Source organism: Coloeus monedula (genome assembly GCF_965178545.1).
Source record: "Coloeus monedula genome assembly, chromosome: 2".
Classification (NCBI taxonomy): domain Eukaryota; kingdom Metazoa; phylum Chordata; class Aves; order Passeriformes; family Corvidae; genus Coloeus; species Coloeus monedula.
Window position 1 is genome coordinate 65,603,953 of NC_138782.1, and position 17,791 is coordinate 65,621,743.

The window sequence follows — 17,791 nt, forward strand, 5'->3', positions numbered from 1 at the left end:
ATTATTTGAATTTCATGGCCTATTTTAGAAAACACTTTCCCAGCTTGCTAGTGCCTCTCAACAAGGCTTTTTTGTTGCTTTTGTGTTCTTTTTGCAAGGACCTTCTTTCACAGTGGCTAAGAGGAGCTTGGGAGCTCGCTTCTGCAGAGCCCTGCTTATGCTGAGGGAGCTCCAGGAACAAAAGTTTTGCAGGATTAGGTCCGATTTCCTAAAATAGCCTTGCAAATTTTGCAGCCACATGGTATTAGGAAAGAGAGTTGATACCATATCAATTTTGTCCAGACAGCAAATCAATATCAAAAACAAATATTCCATATCATCCTTTTCTTTTTGAAAACAAAGTTTTGAAGAACTTTTCAGAAAAAGAAAAAGTTCCTCTCTGGAAATTATCAATTTAGGGCTGTACATTCTAAAGAAAATGTCATGACCATTCCATTAACAATTCATAGACAGTGCTTTGCCTGCTAACACAGGAATGCAATTTTTTCTCACAGGTGCATCACATCAAGGGACAGTTGAATTGAAATTGGAATACCTAAAATGCACAGAAAGTTGTTTAAAATATCTGTAAAGAAATATCAAATTAAGGTGTTAAGAAGATTATTCATGCAGGTACAAGTATTAGATTGTGATAATCACTTGGCAGTGGTGATTGACCAATGGTTTGAGGAGTTTTCTTATTCATGTTTAGTCAAACTTTGGCAGGTGACTGTGTGACTTAAGTAAGAAAATTTCATTGAAATTCAAAAATGGTAAAATTTCATAGTTAACAATTATCCACCTTAGAATATCATTTTCCCCTTGTCTGCTTACCAGCATTTTAGGAATTCTACATACCATTGAAAATGGTTTCTGATCTTATTCAAGATTTTAATGTTAGAGGAATTCTTTGCTTCTGTATTTCTTTTGCCTGAAGAAAACGAGCTTGCTTGTACTATCAGTTTGTGTTCTTAAATTTGTATGAACCAATGAAGAAAATGAAGACAATTTGTTAAATAAATTTCCAACTGCTTAGAGAAAACTCTTCTGTACAGCTACAGGTTTGGTCATTCAGCGTTTGAAAATAAATTACCTGGATTGTTTCACTGATGGGACAAAATATATACAGCAGAGGCATTGTATGATACAGTGTCACTTCTGGTTTTAAACCACTTAATGAATCTGTGTTTCATCCAAGGTTTATCATATGCATTATATAAAGCTATCTGTCACTATGCAACATATATATTGTGTGATATGTAGTTTTGTGTTATTTATTTTGTGAAAGGGGCTAGAGTAAGGTGCAACACACAGTTGTTATTGGGTTTTGCCATACAAACACAACATTGGATGTGTTAGTTCGTAGGCTGTGACCAAGGCAGAAATTCAAGGCTTTGTGTGTTGCAGGCAGTGGGATGGAGGGTGGGTGGTTTCAACTGAGGCCCCAGGGGCAGCAGGAGCCAAATGGAGCAAAAGGGAAACAGAAGAAAATCTTATTGAGACAATTTCAATAGGTGTGTGGCGACAGACAGGATGAATTTTGATGGATGTTTTATCTGCACGTGGGGAAGTGAACATATCTGCACAGGTCTATCAGTGTACATGCACACATATATGTATGTACAGGTTTTAAGTGGATATCAAAAGTACTGCCTGCAATTTTCAATTCTTAGTTATCAGAAGTGAATGTGGCCTTTTTTCACAGTCTACATCTGCACTTAGTCTGCACTTTGTACTGTGCTTACGATTTATTTATTATAGACTGCAATCTACATTTTTTCATTTATTTCATGTGATGATATTTATGCTTCCTAACTTGCAGGACTGAAAGTTTTATATACACGAGAAAGGAACTGAAGCATTAACGATACCCATAGAAAATTCTTGTTTAGCTTATTCACACTACTCCAACTTAGTCATTTTGCTTAATAATCATTACATCCTCAGCTCCCAAATATATCGTTTGTAAACAAAACCATAAAAACATGTTTAGGAATGTGTATTAGACAGAAATGAACAATATATCACCTAAGCAATAATGGTGATTTATGTTCAAATAAATGTTTGTAAATGCTTTCTTCATAGCATTGAATAGTTAGGCTCACTGTTAAGGTGGGTAAAAAGTGTATACATGTGTGTGTAAATGCACACTACATATTCTTTATAATTGTTATTGTTTTAGATGATATCTTCTATTCTGCTTTAACATAACCAGGCCACTAATATTTAAAGTCAAAGGTTCACTTTTTTTCCTATCCCTAATAGTTTTGTAAATGACTTTACAGAATTAAACTGCACAACTGTAGTCTTGAACAGGCTTCCTAGGCATTTTGTAATGTCAGGCTTCCCCTGTGTTTACTCTTGCAGTCGGATGCTTGTTGACATGCTGATTTGTGTTTTACACCACTAGATAGGTTTTGTTCATTTGGAGGAATGAGATTAAAGAGGTCATGCCAGCTTTTCCCCTCCTTTGCTAGATCATATAGTTCCTTTTGATTTAAACTCAGATTTAAAAAGAAAAAAAAAGTGGATTTTTGCAGCTAAGCTAAACTGGAGAAATCAATAGAATTTATTATCAAGGGATGTCTAATCTCTCAAGCTAATACAAGACTTTGCAGCTATTGATTACATGCTACGGATGCATAAACTGTTAATCATGTTGGAGGCAACAGAATAAACGTACTATCAAGACAAAATGGGCAAATAATTGTCGGCGGTGCAGTTATAGTTATCTGTTCACTACACCTAGGATGCAGGGAGAGCTGTATTTTGCATCCAAAAAATACGTCCTAAGATATATTGAATATCCCCTCGTTGCTACTGGAACTAGTATAGTAGAGCTGATTATCTATGTAATAATTCAAATGCTTTTTTCGGCTCCCTGAGGTATGTGGTCAATAAGAAATTTGTAAGCTGGTCTAATAAATCAGTCACTAGATGAAGTGAAAAGAGAAAAACTCATAGATTTTCATGAAATAGCATTATAGCCTTTGTTTGCACCAAAATAAATCGGTAGTGCTAACACAGTATAAATACCATAATTTCATTTATTCTGGGTTCATATTTCACATGGCAAACAGATGGATATACTAATGCATAAAAAGTTCATTCTTTTTGTTTGCATCCATATTTGTTTTGTATTCTGTATGTGTCACACATTTGAGAAGGGAGGTGCACAGCAATCCCTATGATTTTTATTGTGGGAATATGTACCTGTTAATATTTTCTTTCTTGTCAGACTGCAGAGAAGACTTCAAATTACACTACTTCTGTCAACTTCATTTAGCTTTTGTTCCTTTGGTCTTCACTATTTCTCAATGCTTCTAGGTTTAAAAAGGTTGAAGGCCTGAGTTTTCAAATGTGGCCGCCTAAAATCAGGCCTCTTAACTGCTGACATGAAACAAGATTAAAAATAAATCAAACCAACACTAAAAACAAAAACTCCAAAACAAACAAACAAAACCAACCCAACCAAACAAAAACCCTACCACCAAGTACCTCAATTAGACTTTCCAGTTTGCATTTACCTACACGGCAGGTGGCCTGGTTTTGGTAGATTCTGAGAATGAGGGAGTTCAGCTACTCCAACAGTGGAGTAATATTTTATTCCAATAACATATGAGAAGGACATATTGATCCAGTTGGTAATGTAATGTGGTGTGCTTTTGGCTTGGAATACACATTAAGTAGGTAGAAGAGAGTCCCTGACTGAAGATAAGTACTTCATGAGCTATCACTATGTAGCTGTTAAAGAATTGGGGCCGATGCTGATAATTGATTAATGCCTTTACTTTAAAGCTGTCTTTAACTCTACTTGGAAATGGTAAAAAACCTACCAGTTACAGACAAGAAACTTGAATAGAATTGGCAAGAATTATTCTGTCATAGAGACAGGCTGGTCATAAAGACAGACTGAAATGCATGGCATTTTTGGGATGTCTGAAGGATCTTCCTGTAATATCATCATATTGTTAAATAATGGAGTTATTGGGAATTAATCTGAACTAAATTCTTTTGGATTTGTAGGTTAATAATCCTTGGAATACAGGAGCTTCATCATGGATATACTAATACAGCTCACCTTATCCAGGGATTTTTGTTAGCTTTGTTCATAACATGACTTAATTACAGTTTGCTCCTTTGACAATAGCATGTCACCCCCAAAAGTACAGAAGTAATCACAGCTGATGTGTATAGTTCTTAGACTGTGGCTGTCTCTTGAAAAGTTTAACTCTAGCTTGGTCCTTTTTAATGAGTTATACACTTCTGTATTCAGCAGTCCTAACTAAGTTCATGATGTGAGGAACTTAGTATCTATATAAAAAACCTTTATGCTTGATTCATTATTCACTAATAGCAAAATAATTGAGAGTAATGCAGCTGAAATAAGCAACCAAGAAACCTTTGCTTATTGTTTTCTTACTGCACTTCTGACAGCTTTGGGTTGTGCTTCCTTTGACTTTCTTCACTCTTACCTTTCTTCCAGCTTCTTATCAGGGGTCTTTCAGAAGAGTTCTTTATAGCAACAGGACTGTAACTTTTGGGAACATTTTGTTTTTGTAGGACCTTGCATGAACCAAGAAAGCAGCAACAACCACAGTGACATCTTAGAATAATCCCCCTTTATTTCCCACATGCCAAGCAAGGAGTTACCCTGGAAAGGTCAGGAGAAGACACAGGACAAGGAGGTTCATGCTCTTGTAAAAGAAAAGTCTGTGAAATTCCAGTGGCTGTTCAGACTGAGAATATTAACAGAAATATAAAGACTTATTTTTTTCTATGTAGTTTTTGTTTTAAAAGGCAAGACAATCAAAGGAGCCTCTTTGAGAAACACTGTGCTTTAAGTTATGGGGTTATTACCTGTACTTTTTAAATAATGGTCATACATTTGCTTTTCTATGTGAGAGTTTATATTTAACATAAGCCCCACATCTCTCTGCAGTTCCCTCAAGTACACAAATTTGTGCATTATCACGCCTTCCAAGTCCAGTTTGTTTTCACCTCCTGTGTCACCAATGAAGGCTACCCGGGTTACTCTTAAACTTGATATGAATTTCAGTCACTGTAGTTAAAGCAGAAATTGGAAGTCAGCTCCTCAGTATAATGACAGACTAGAAAGAGTTCAAGGGGGAGGAAGGATCCAAACAGCAACCCAAATTAAAGAATTGAATGCATAGACAATGTGTAGACAGGATATGCTGGTTTTTGAGAAGCACTATCTTTATGTGAAATGCTTGTGCTTTAAAATTTGTCTGTTTTTCATTTCATGTGAACAAATGTGCATTCTGGTTTCTTGTCAGAAGATCTAATTCTCCCACCTCTGCCAGGTACATGGAAATTAAACTGTCTTGCAGTCAATATTTAGGATTTCTGAGGAAAGGCAGCAAAAGCACAGCACATGTCACACTTTGCTAGCCTCATTGTATGGGGTTTTTTTTCACAGCTTTTGGGACATCTGTTTCTCTCTGATTGACAGCAGACTAATAAGTATTATCATTAAAAATAGGTTCTGAGGAAATGCGTGCTCTCACCTTGCTGCTTCGGCAGCTGTGAAGGCTTTTGTTTTCACTCCCATCTCTGTGTAAGTGAAGATAATCTCTACAAAGAGGCTTGATATTGACCTTTCATATCACATGTTGCTTATAAAGCACAAAGAAATTGAATTTCATTTTATCTGTTATCTGGAGTGTCTTATTAAATCATCCTGCAGTTGAGAGGTTGTATGGGGTCAACAGGTTCTGTCTCTTTTGCCATATATCCCTCAATTGTTAACCTTTGGAGAATTACTAAAATGTTCTTTATTTTACCCCATAAGGTTGGGTTAAATCTTCTTGATCCAGAAATGGTTGTGATTGAGTGGCACATGCATGTATTTTACATGGTTTCTGGATAAGGATAGAGGATTTAGTAATCTGTACAAATGTAGAGATCTCTTATTATTCTGGTTTTTCTGTTCTTTTGATATTCTCCCAATGCTTCTGTTTTTAATTGGTTCAATGAGGCTAAAAACAGTCAGATTGGACAATAGATCTGAGTCAGCAAGCACTTGGTAGTATTTGTGTGCCAAGACAGAAAGCAGAGGCGAGGAGGAGGGAGATAACAGAGATGGGTATTGCCAGGTATTAGAAGCAAAGGGCAGAGAGAGAGGCTGGCCATAAATAGAAGTGGAAGTGGGGTGGAGGTCATAGCAGCAGCCCATGGGCAGGCAAGGTCTGGCAGAAGGGAGCCTGTCATCATTAGTGATGTTCACAAGAATCTAAAGGTCAACCCTGCCACCACCACCACCAAATCCTCCATATGCCTTGTTGCTGGGTTCCTGTTTGAAGATCTAACTCTGCCAGTCAGGATGTTCATGTCTAAGAGCTTGACGCAGTCACAGGATATTGAATTTCCTGCAACAACAGAAGTCCTGCATACTTTCTGCTGTCACCACAAAGGACTCCCTCCAGCATTTTATCTGATGGAGAAAAAGGCTTGAAAAAAATAAATTATGAATATCTTCTCCACAAAAATTTAAATTTTAAATACAAGATTTAATGCAAAACAACAACAAAAAAAGCTGTTTCATTCAAATGTGAAGCTCTCAATCAAGAAATCTTTCTAAAAGAACAAGCCAAATTGTTGTTTTTCAAATAGCATGTCCTCATGCTCAGATATTCAGTTGATGTCTGGGCACTGTTATGCTTTTTCAAACTTGTTCTAAGAAAACCTAAAGAAAAGCCTACCAAACCTCTTTTTAAAAAAAAGACTAGAGTGTAGGATTGGAGTTAGAATTTGGGTCGAAGCACTGGCACGTACATTATAAAGGATCTCTCTGAATTGCTGCAGCTAGGTGTCTGATGGCCACCAGTGGCCTGGGAGCTGGGTACCATTCAGGGTTCTTGTGCCCCTGGCAGTAATTCACTTAGTAGCTTTGAACAAGCCATTGACCTTTGTTGTACCTCTTTCTCTTCACAGAAAAGATTTAACACCACTTACGTGTCTCACAGGGGTAATTGGTAAATTAATGTTTGAAAAATATTAAGTGCCTTCTGACATTATTATTGAAACTCCAGCAGACAGGTTAAGGATTGAGCAGGTATTTTGAGAGCATCTTATTTCTTTCCTCTTTGTCATAGGCTGCCACTTTGACATGGGTAATGAAACAGAGAAGTGTGAACTCATGTGCTTGAAAGTCCATGTATTTTGGATAAAAGTTCTAGATGTGACTCAGAGAGGAAAGATGGGAAAACAACTGGGAAGACAAGATATGAATTGAATTATTTGGATTAGCAGTACTCAAAGAGCGTCAAGAGATCAGAAGATAATTCATAAATTGAAATTAAATCCCAATAGGGTTAAAGAAATGTTCCAGTGAAACACAAACCCTAAATTGTGATGGGGAAATGAAAAAAAAAGAGATTAACAATTTTCCTCCCATCAAGATCAAAGCTGTTCTTAATGAGATGGTTGAGATCTTTGGGAAGCCTACTCAAAAATTCAATAGCGTTTTATCTGAGAAAAGTAATTATTCGAAGATTGCTTTCTACTGAGGTGTTACAGATGGAGACTTTGTGGTGTGGTAGTTTAAAACAATTGGTCTTTACCTCTAGAGATTCCCAAGATGAACATTGCCCACAAGAAAGAGTAAAATTGTGTTTTTAAAGCATCGTTTTAGGAGCAGTGGGACAGTTGGCAGAGTTTACTAAAGCTGTTGAGAGACTCTGCAGACTTTAATTACCATCTCAATATTGCAGAAGTTGTTTAATTTCTGCCAAAGAAGGGAATAGTTGTGAGAAAGTGAGATCACACTCTGTCTTTCATTCTTTCCTTTTTGACAGGTGAATAAAGGATGCTTTTCAGTATCTCCTCTGATGCTGTGACACATTTGTAAAATTTGCATAGAATTGTAAAATAATTTTTCTTTAAGATTAACAAAGCTTTTATTTTTTTTTTCTTCTCTCTTGAAAGTGCTGTGCAGCATGGTGTAAATGCAGTTTAAGTCTTGTCATGAGAGATGCAAGATGAAAATGGTGCAGATTTTCTGTTACTGATTAGTCAGCCTCAAACACTAATAGTTTCAGACTTCATGGTCAGACGCCAGGTGTTATGTTGTGTTAATTCCAAAAAATTTTGAATTCAGGTTTGAATTCCATCTCTAGTGGGAGTGGTTGGAGGCACAAACTGGATTAGGAACAAAGAGGAAATTATTAAAATGAGAAAAATTATTCCATTTCAGAAGGAAAACTTAGCCTATAACACATTTCCTTGGTGAATGATATGTTTACTCTTTTAGGCCTCAAACTCTAAATCAGGGTGTGTATAAGTAAGTTTTGCACTGTCATTCATGTGAGAAAAAGGCTGATTATACATATCTGTATGTATTTATATATATATATGTATGTATGTATGTATGTATGTATTTGTCTTAACAGTTCTCTTCCTCCATGGCACTTGAGTGTGTTCAGTTTTTTCCCAAATGCTTGAAGTAGCCAAGTGAATACTAATTCCTTGAAGACCCTTGCCAGCTCCTTCAGTAGATCTACTATGTTGCTATTTTTTTTTCCATGACTGCCTCACACCTCTCTGTACTTGCTAATGCCCCAGCTATCGTTTTCTTTATAAGGCCCTGTTTTTTCTCCTTCTCTTCAAGTCTCTTATCTCTCAAGGACCTTTTCAATGCTATCTTTCAGTTTCAAATCTCTATTATTAGAGTACACAGCGTGTTCAGACAGCTACTGTCCAGGAAGTCAACTTGCTAATTTGTATTTTTCACTGTATATATGATAAATCAGTATTTAAGGGCAAAGTTAATATATGTGCTTGTTCAAAATGAAGAAAGGAAAGGATAGATCATGGAAACAAATAGGTGTAATTTTTAATCCTTAACACTTATCCTGTTGCTAGGAATACCTTTATGCTATATTTAGAATTCAGTTGTTTTGATGTTTGAAACTAAATGTTTGCAGTTTGTCTGGCAAACTGCATGCTGAATAGATTAGACTGATTCACGTTTCCTTATTTCAATATACCATCTGTGCTTTTGGCTGGTTTTTGCCTCACTGGAACTCATATAAGCTAGTTACAAAGTTTATGCTCAGAAAGAGAAATCCTATACTTCACTTCCTTCAACAGTCTTGACTGGTTTGACCTTAAACCAGAAAGGACACAAGGCTGAAGCTGTATCAATGACAGGCTTTATTTTCTCTGGTGAGGAAGCATGGTGTATTTTCAGTGAAGATCTAGTATATACAGTCATGGTCATAATTTTCATTGTGTAATCATTTTAATTAAGTTCAATGATAAAAGTTAGCCTTGCGTGAGGAATGAATAGAGAGACAGTGAAAGACTGATGACCACTTGGGGAGCATCATGTACCCTGCTGGTGGAAACACAAGTGTGGAGAGCAGCCGAGCTCGGGGAGCAGGTCAGAGGTTACCCGCTCATAGTAATGTCCAATCATGGTTTTAGGGATTTGAAGGAATCAGGATGCAATGGGAATATCCAAAAGCACTTTTTGTGCCGTTTCTGAGGGGTTTTGCTTGAATGAATAGCTTCATTACTCAAATAATAAACACTAATTAATATCTGCATCATTTTTGTAACTGCTAGTTTAGTAAGGTAATTTGTATAATTAGTATACAGTATTGCTTGGTGGCATGATAAATCATAATGTATTATATGTTCACTCTTTACCATTATGATGTATTATCTAATTTACACAGGTAAAAAAAAAGGAAAAGGGCAAGGGGAAAATCAAGAAGGGAAGCCAGCAGTGACAGCTGGGTGGCCTTTTGGTCACTCTTCTTGCATCTGTTGCCTGTATTCTCAATTGCTTTGAATTGCTCCACTGATAATTAACAATTCTTTTTCTCACTGTTGCTGAGTCTCCATCACTGATTAAAGCCTGCAAAGAGAGGACAGAGAGGAATTAAGTAAAAAAAATTAAAGACTGGCAGCTTTTTTTCCTCCAGGGTACCTGTGCAAAGGATGATATTTTCCTGTTTGTTAGGTGCTTCCTTTACTTTTACATTCACATCTACCAGCTACAGTTCAGTGCAAGGATGAAGAATGTTAACAGTGTTTTCTTCATTATGCTCTGTTTTCTAGAGCCTATGAGAACACCAAAAACACTGAAGATTGCTGAGATACAGGCCAGACACATCGCCGTGGATTGGGAATCTCTGGGCTACAACATCACTCGTTGCCATACTTTCAATGTCACTATATGCTACCACTACTTCTGTGGACACAATGAGAGCAAAGCAGATTGCTTGGACATGGACCCCAAAGCACCTCAGCACGTTGTGGATCGTTTGCCTCCCTACACAAATGTCAGCCTCAAAATGATCTTAACTAACCCAGAAGGGAGGAAGGAAAGCGAGGAAACCATTATCCAGACAGATGAAGATGGTATGTTAAATGCTCTTATGGAAATTACATCCAAGTCCAGTCTAGGCAGGTGGAAGGAAATTACTTTGTGTGTTACAATATGTATCCCGAAGGATGGAAGTTCTTTTCTATTAATGTATTAATTAGCCCCAAAATGGTAGCTATGAAGGTGTTATAGCTGTCGCCCTGCATATGTAGCTAAAACCGTCCATGCAGCACAAGTCAAACTGGATCTCTCTCTCTCTCTCTCACCAGAAAAAGGAGGATGGCTTCCCAGTCATTCAAAAAATGTGTTAATGCAGGTGATGAGAAACACATGGTGGTGTTAGACTTCTTCACAGTATTAGGTGTGGTATTTGAAAATTAATTCTGTAAATCATATTTAAATATTGAGTTCAGTGGTTAAAGACTTTATTCAAGATTTAAAACCTCTACAGCAAATATATTTGAGCAGTAATTTATGTTGCAGGTCACAGAATATAGTATCTGCTAACTATTTGAAAGCCCACAATCAAATTAAAGTATTATTTTGACAACTTGAGAATTAGACTCAATGATTCTTATGGGTCCCTTCCAACTCCAGATATTTGACGATTCTTCTTTAAAATGCTTTCAGCAAAGTTTCATTGACAAGACAGTTGAATTTACCTCGGCTGTGAAAAAATAAAGAATAGATGTAGACATGTTAATGGTGATACATTCAGAGGCTGGGCTATGAATCTTAGTATCAAGAATATGAAAATAAAAATCGATATTTTTCCCTAATAATATTTAAAATGTTGTAGCAAAAAGCAGTTTCAGTTTCTTTTTCTTATGTTTAGATTTTGTGAAAGTACTGACAACAGCAAAATGAAAATAGATACTTCCATAGGTAACAAAAAGAGAATACTTGGACTAATATAAGACTGTAGATAAATAAAAAGGTAAAATTGAAAAAAGTAATGTGTTTACTTGCCTGCAAAATAAATGAATGGGAAATACAGCTTTATATAACAGTCAGTGTTAGTGTCTGGTAGTGCTGTTTTTCCATATAATTTCAATTTGATGAGAAATAGAAGAGGAATATATTTACTGTTGCAATAAAGAGAGAACAATTTATTACATAGGTAGAATAGGAGAATATGAGCTGCAGAAAACTATAGACACAGATGCATCATATGAAGATTTACTGACAAGTACAGAATTAGAATATTTCATGGAATTCAAATTAATTTTTTATTTATTTTCAACATAATTAATGATGAATTACTTCTGTGTTTGTGTTTACATTGTAGATATGTATGGTTGCTATTTTCCTTGAGGTTAAAAGAGTAGTAGTGATATTGTTAAGTTCATGGAAAATGGATTTCTTTTCCTTTTAACTGGATTTTCAAGAGAGATTATGGTTTCCAATGGCCTTTGCCTTACTAGATGTGTGGAGATGGCAGATGGTCACTGTGTCCGTACTTGTCAGGAGCAGAGTCAAATGCATTTTTATACTTTGTCTCCTAGTTTTGTTGTTGATTTTTCTTGGAAGATGGTGCACACAAGGCAGGTTTTGGTCTCAAGCTAGCACACCAGCGTACTGTCAGTGAACTTGAGTTGAATTGGCTTTGGTGTCACAAGTGGTGTAGTGTAGAAGAAGCCTCACCCAGTGAACAAAAGTTGCCAAGGTAAACTGTTTGAAACAGATGTTGTTTTCACAGAGGGACTGATAAATTTTAAAAGGTACCTATATTTAGATGTGCTGGTGGTAATAATGCTTGTGACCTGAAAATAGCCTCCTGTGGGCTTGACTCTGTGAAACTATTGGGATTAGAATCAGATTTTAATTTTGTGTTACTGATTGACTGGAAGTCTATGTCTTGCCATGACTACAAACTACTGGGCTTGCAGACAATGTACAATACTGAGAGGTTCACACCTGAGTCTTTCCTTGAGCTCTCACAGCAATAGTAAACTAAATCCCGTAGCTGACTGCTTATGTGTACAATGCTAATTTAGTTCCAGTCCGAGTGATCAAGTATCTGAAACTATTTCCAAGCAGAGTTTGCAGCTTAAAGCAGGACTTGGACTAAGAAGATGAGAGGTCCAATTATGTATGTGATTCTGTGCCCTACATTTAACACATGGTCAGATGAAGCTGCATTGTCTTCATGGTTTTTGCAGGTTTTAGAGTAACCATGATTTTAATTAGATCATGGAGGCATTATCAGTGATTCATTTTGGAGAAGGAAAGTAGAAGAAATAGGGTGTTGTCCTACATTTTCGCAAATAACATTAGTTAGAAATAGCCCTGATTATGATTATCTGAAACCGCCCTGTTTTATACTTTTCATAAATAGAAATTTTGAAAACTCCAGATGACAACTGATAATTAAATTTTTGTGAGCTTTTCTGAAGCGTGGGATTCTTTACAATGCTGCTTTTTTTCACAAGGTACTGCTAAACAAGCAAAAACTTTATAGACTGTTGGAGTTAGAGATGCCTACCTCATGTTTTCTTGTCTCTCTTCCTCTCTACCATCTTGCCCTCATTTTCTGTTTTTCCTCATACTTTCCCATGCTTCCAAGCCGCCCCTTTCGTATCTTCAGTTGTTGTTTTGTTTTAACCTTTCCCTTCATCTCACTGCATCTTTCAGGTCATTTCTTTCCTTCTGCCAGGAGCTTTACACTTTCCTGAACTTCTAGGATTTCCTAAAAGCAGAGGACTTTAGATTTTTATGAAGCTCTTCTGTGAGACAGGGAGGATCTCTGGTTGTCTTTCACATAGGTTCACATTTATGTAAGGCTGTACAGCTGGGCTGGGGGTCTTTCAGAAATGGCTGGACCTGTCAGAGTGCTGAGTGGTAACTGAGTTGCATATGATACCTGGAGCAGAATTAACTCATGAAACAATTAGTAGAAGAATGAGGTAAGATTCAAAAGCTGTGCTTCAGATCTCTGGAGCTGTGGCTGACAAACGAGGAAGGTTTTAATAGCTTGTAATTCAATATCTGCAAAAGAGTAAAGCCCAGGAATATCAAGACAGTCTGAAAACAGTCTTTCTTCTGACCAGAGCTAGATCTGAATACTTGGTAGTTTCAGTATTTCTGTTTAACACTGGAAGATGGAATTAATCTTAAAAGTATGTTTTAGTACTTCCAGAAAGTTGTATTCCATGTAAAAATAAAACACCTGAATGAGACACTGATAAATGAACTTTGCAAAAAGTCAATGAAAACAGGGAAATTTGTGAGTCTTTTAAAAGTGAAACAACATCTTTTGCTTTGGGGAGAAACCACACAGCTACTAAGGTTTGGAAGAAAGCTCTTCTGAGTACACAGGCACTTGGCATTATCTGTGCTATGACAGGGACTCTGCTTTTCCTGGCTTGTACAGAAGATGGACAATGTTTGAAGAATTTGATAAAGGAAGTAGAGGAAGGCTCATGCAACCTGTGGCTGCATACATGCTGGGCAAAGACCGTGTTTGGCACTTTGAGACAAAGTACAAAAACCAGCAGTGAATTTATCACTTAGCATGAATCATCAGCATGCACATGTTCTTGGAGTTGCCTGTTGACCAGAGCACTGCCAATGCAGAGGGACCCTTTATAAAAGCAGTGGATGAATGGGATTAAAGCAGATAAATGCTTCCTTAATTTTTAATTGGAAACAGATACAAAAGACAGTGGATTAACAGGAGTAGTGACTTTAGCTCTGAGCAAATAGCTATAGAGAAAGCAAATTGTGAAGCTGAAAGTGTTCAATGGTGATTTTATGACCAGTAAGGGAGTGTGTCATTGAACAGTAGGTAAACAACGAATTGAAAAGGATCACTTGGATTAGGAGAAGTGTCCCTTTTGGGGCTCGAAGTATACCAGAACTTTGGTCTGGGCCAAAGCACATGCTCATTGGACACAAATGATGTCCCCTGATCTTTCAGGGGCTCATTCAGCTCCATGCAGAGATATTGAGAGCTATGATGCAGGGTTAATACATCAGCTGTCCAATCATTACTCATGCTCCTGGAGAAACTCCAACAGGCTTGCCACACTGGGGAACTGCAAAGGAAGAGGAAATGTTATAATTAGAGGACAAAAAAAAAGAGAAACAGTGAAATGCTTTGTATACTGTCTAGATGTGTGTCCTGACATCAGCTGGGATAGAGTTAATTTTCTTCCTAGTAACTGGTACAACACTGAGGTTTGGATTTAGGATGATAATGATGTTGATAGCACACTGATATTTTAGCTGTTCCTAAGTAGTGTTTATACTAAGTTGAGGGCTTTTCAGCCTCTCATGTCCTGCCAGCGAGAAGGCTGGAGGGGCACAAGAGGCTGGGAGGGGATGCAGCCAGCATACTGACCCAAACAGGCCAAAGGGACATTCCATACCATGGAACATCATGTTCAGTTTATAGAATGGGGAGAAACTTGGCCAGGGTTCACTGCTGGGAAAACAGCTGGGCATCAGTCTGTGAGCGGTGAGCAATTGCAATGCCCGTAATTTGTTACATATATTCTAATTCTTTTATCATTGCTATTCTTGTTATTTTCTTCATTTTTTCTCCCCCATCCAGCTGCTGAGGGAGGAGTGAGCAACTGGCTAGGTGGAGCCTAGTTGCTGGCTGGGGTTAGACTATGACACTGTGTGTAGAGGAAATATCTTTCTCCAGCTTCAAGAGGGAGGATTTTATGGCAATAGTTGATATTTAGTATTCTTCTATGATTGATAGTAGTAAGTTTTGTAAGTTGCCTTTACAAAAAACCGAACTGAACAAACAAAAAAACCCCATTTGCTATGAGAAGCATCTTCTTCCTTCCTGCCTTCCCAGTTGTTCTGGCACCCTAGGAATATGATGGAGGAAAGAAGAAAATACGCTTTGATCAAAGTAAAAAAACAATGCTTCAAGGAGCTTTGAAAAAACATGGACATAAATCTTTACAGGTAGCACTTTAAAAGTTGCAAAAACAGCCCACCTGGGAGAAAAGGTTAATAAACTATGTCCATTACAGCAAAGTAGGGCTGCAAAGATTGTTTGAAAAGGAAAACTCTCTCAAAAAATGTATAACTCACATAGCTGAGTGACACATGCATGGATGTCAAGGGAACCAGGTATGCTAATCCTAATGGCAGAAAAGTTGGCAAATAGTTGCTGTTAGCAAAGAGAACCCCATGACTAAGAGATAAAAATTGCAATGTGAAGTTGTCCGTAAATGTCACTGCTAAAGGTATTGACCTCAGTTCTTGCTATAAATGAGACATTAGTTATATTCATGTCATAAACATTGACAAAATTTAGTGTCAAGATAGTCAAATACAGGAGGAATTTTTGTCTTTAGCAATAGTGAACTGAAACAGAGTATAACCAACCTACTATCATTGATGAAAGGAGCCTGGAATAACTTATTTGTCCTACATCTTGTGAAAATAACCTCCATTCTTTTTTTCAGATGGTAAGCAAGTTTTGCTATTGGCATGTCATCGAGAGAGAAAAAGTGCTTGCAGGACATGTGAGCACTTTTTGTGAAAGGCATCAGAAAAGCTGATTTGTGAGAAAGAAAAAAAATATTTAAAATAAAAAAAAATTAAAATATTAGCAAGATTTATTTTAAGCTTACACTGAACAAATGATGAGTGAAGTAAGCTGTTTTAAGATATTGTGGAGACTAGAAATGCAAGCTGGGTTTTATATGAATAGCAAGGAAAAATTGGCCCTGAAATGCAGAATTATTTACCCTGGCTCAAACAACTTCCTACTTTCATTTCCATTAGGTACCTATATTAGAAATGTTATAGCTAAAAAAGTGATACTGCGTATACAGTTATTTTGTTGAAATGCTGTGTTCAACATAATGATGCTTGCATGTAGGCCAGAATTAGTGGCTCTTTTAGCAGTTTTTGTGGTGGAATGAGGGCTTGCACGTGGCCCCACAAGTTTCTGTGTTCCTAAGCCATGTGCTAGCTGAAAGCAGTCACCAAATATTGAATTGCATACTTTCAGAGAGTTGTAAAGCTTGTATGTGATGTTACTTCATTCTGAAATTGAGAAACATTTCCAAATCCCAGGAATGAGGTGTACTGAAGTCAGCACTTGATGTGAAAAGGCTTTAAACAAATTCTGCCTTAAGGTGTCCAAGCGCCCAAATTTAGCACAACCAGAACTCGTGCATTTGGATATTGGAACAAGCTGGCCACAGAAGTAGTGGAATCACCACCCCCAGAAGTACCTCAGCTCCAGGCTACCATAGAGTTAGGGTTAGGGTTCAGGGAGCCAGAAAGCCTTCAGCTCCAGGGGCACTGGATCTGCAAAAGGAATGCCCAAGGGATCAAGGCAGGGCATCAACATTGCTGCCTCCACATCCATTGGAGTCTGGGCCACCCATGGTGATGGGGACCTCAGCCTCAGCACCAAGCTTCCATTAGGGTAAGGCTGGAGTTTGGAGAGCCAGGAAACCTACAGCTCCAGGGACACTGGGGCTGGAAAAGGAATGCCCAGTGAAACGTGCACCAGAGAAGACTCAATATAAAATCTTTTTTTTTTCTCAGTAACATTCAATAGTATTTTGTTCTTTGCTGCAAATAGTCCAACTTGAATGATTTCCAAAGAGGTAATTTTTGTCACCACATATTGTGTAAATGCTCTTATGGTAAAGACTAGCAACAGGAGTTCTGGTTTTGTTTTTCCTTTTTAATATATAAAATTTGCTTCTATTTAAAACTTAGTCTTCAGTTGTAGTAAAGCATAAAGTAAAAATGGCAAATCCTTCAGAAAAAGCCAATGGAAAGGTGGACCATTTTAGTTTCTTGTAACGTTTAAACAGTAGGAGAGATTAACTGTCACCATCTCCTGAAAATGAGCATCTACTTTGAGAGAAAGGCTGTAAGTTTGCTGCTGTTCTGCTGCCCTTTTGATTACAACAAAACAATTTTTCCCAGTATAACCCTGCATATTCCTGCACATAACTTTTACCACAGAGCATAGTAATACTGTGCATGACTTTCAAGGAGTATAATAATAATAAAAATACTCTGTTTACATGCACTTTCATTATTTTGTAGCAGGAAAACTGAAGCAATATAAATTCATTTTTATAGTGGTCGGTGTCAGTTAATACATTGTTTTCCCAGAAGTAATGTATTGTAATATAAATTTCCCGTTAAGTCAGTGTAGAACAACATTTAAGTGACACTATTTGTGAATAACAATTTATTTGTGACTGTGACATAATTTAATGCAAATATATTGGTCTAAAATGAATGGGTGTGATGTCAGATTGATGGTTTGTACATTCATTATGCATAGTATTTATAAAGTCCACCACCCCACATGCATATAGAAGAAAAGATTATCATCTATTCACTATATGAATAAATAGCTTTATTAAAAGAGCTCTGGAGTTGCATGTAAATTATAAAAGAAGAGCTTGTGTTGTTTGTACTATAAAACCTTGCTGAGATTCCCTTCAAAATTGTTTT

General features: G+C 37.1%; 1 protein-coding gene across 1 annotated transcript in view; it reads left to right on the top strand.

The window, feature by feature from the left end:
- Nucleotides 1–17,791, top strand: part of PTPRK (protein tyrosine phosphatase receptor type K) — a gene marked incomplete at its 5' end in the record, with an annotated part of 386,602 nt that overhangs the window by 281,233 nt on the left and 87,578 nt on the right. The window contains one exon of the mRNA XM_082277108.1: nt 10,069–10,371. Within this exon, the coding sequence (XP_082133234.1) occupies nt 10,069–10,371 (303 nt within the window). The remainder of the gene's footprint in view (nt 1–10,068; nt 10,372–17,791) is intronic.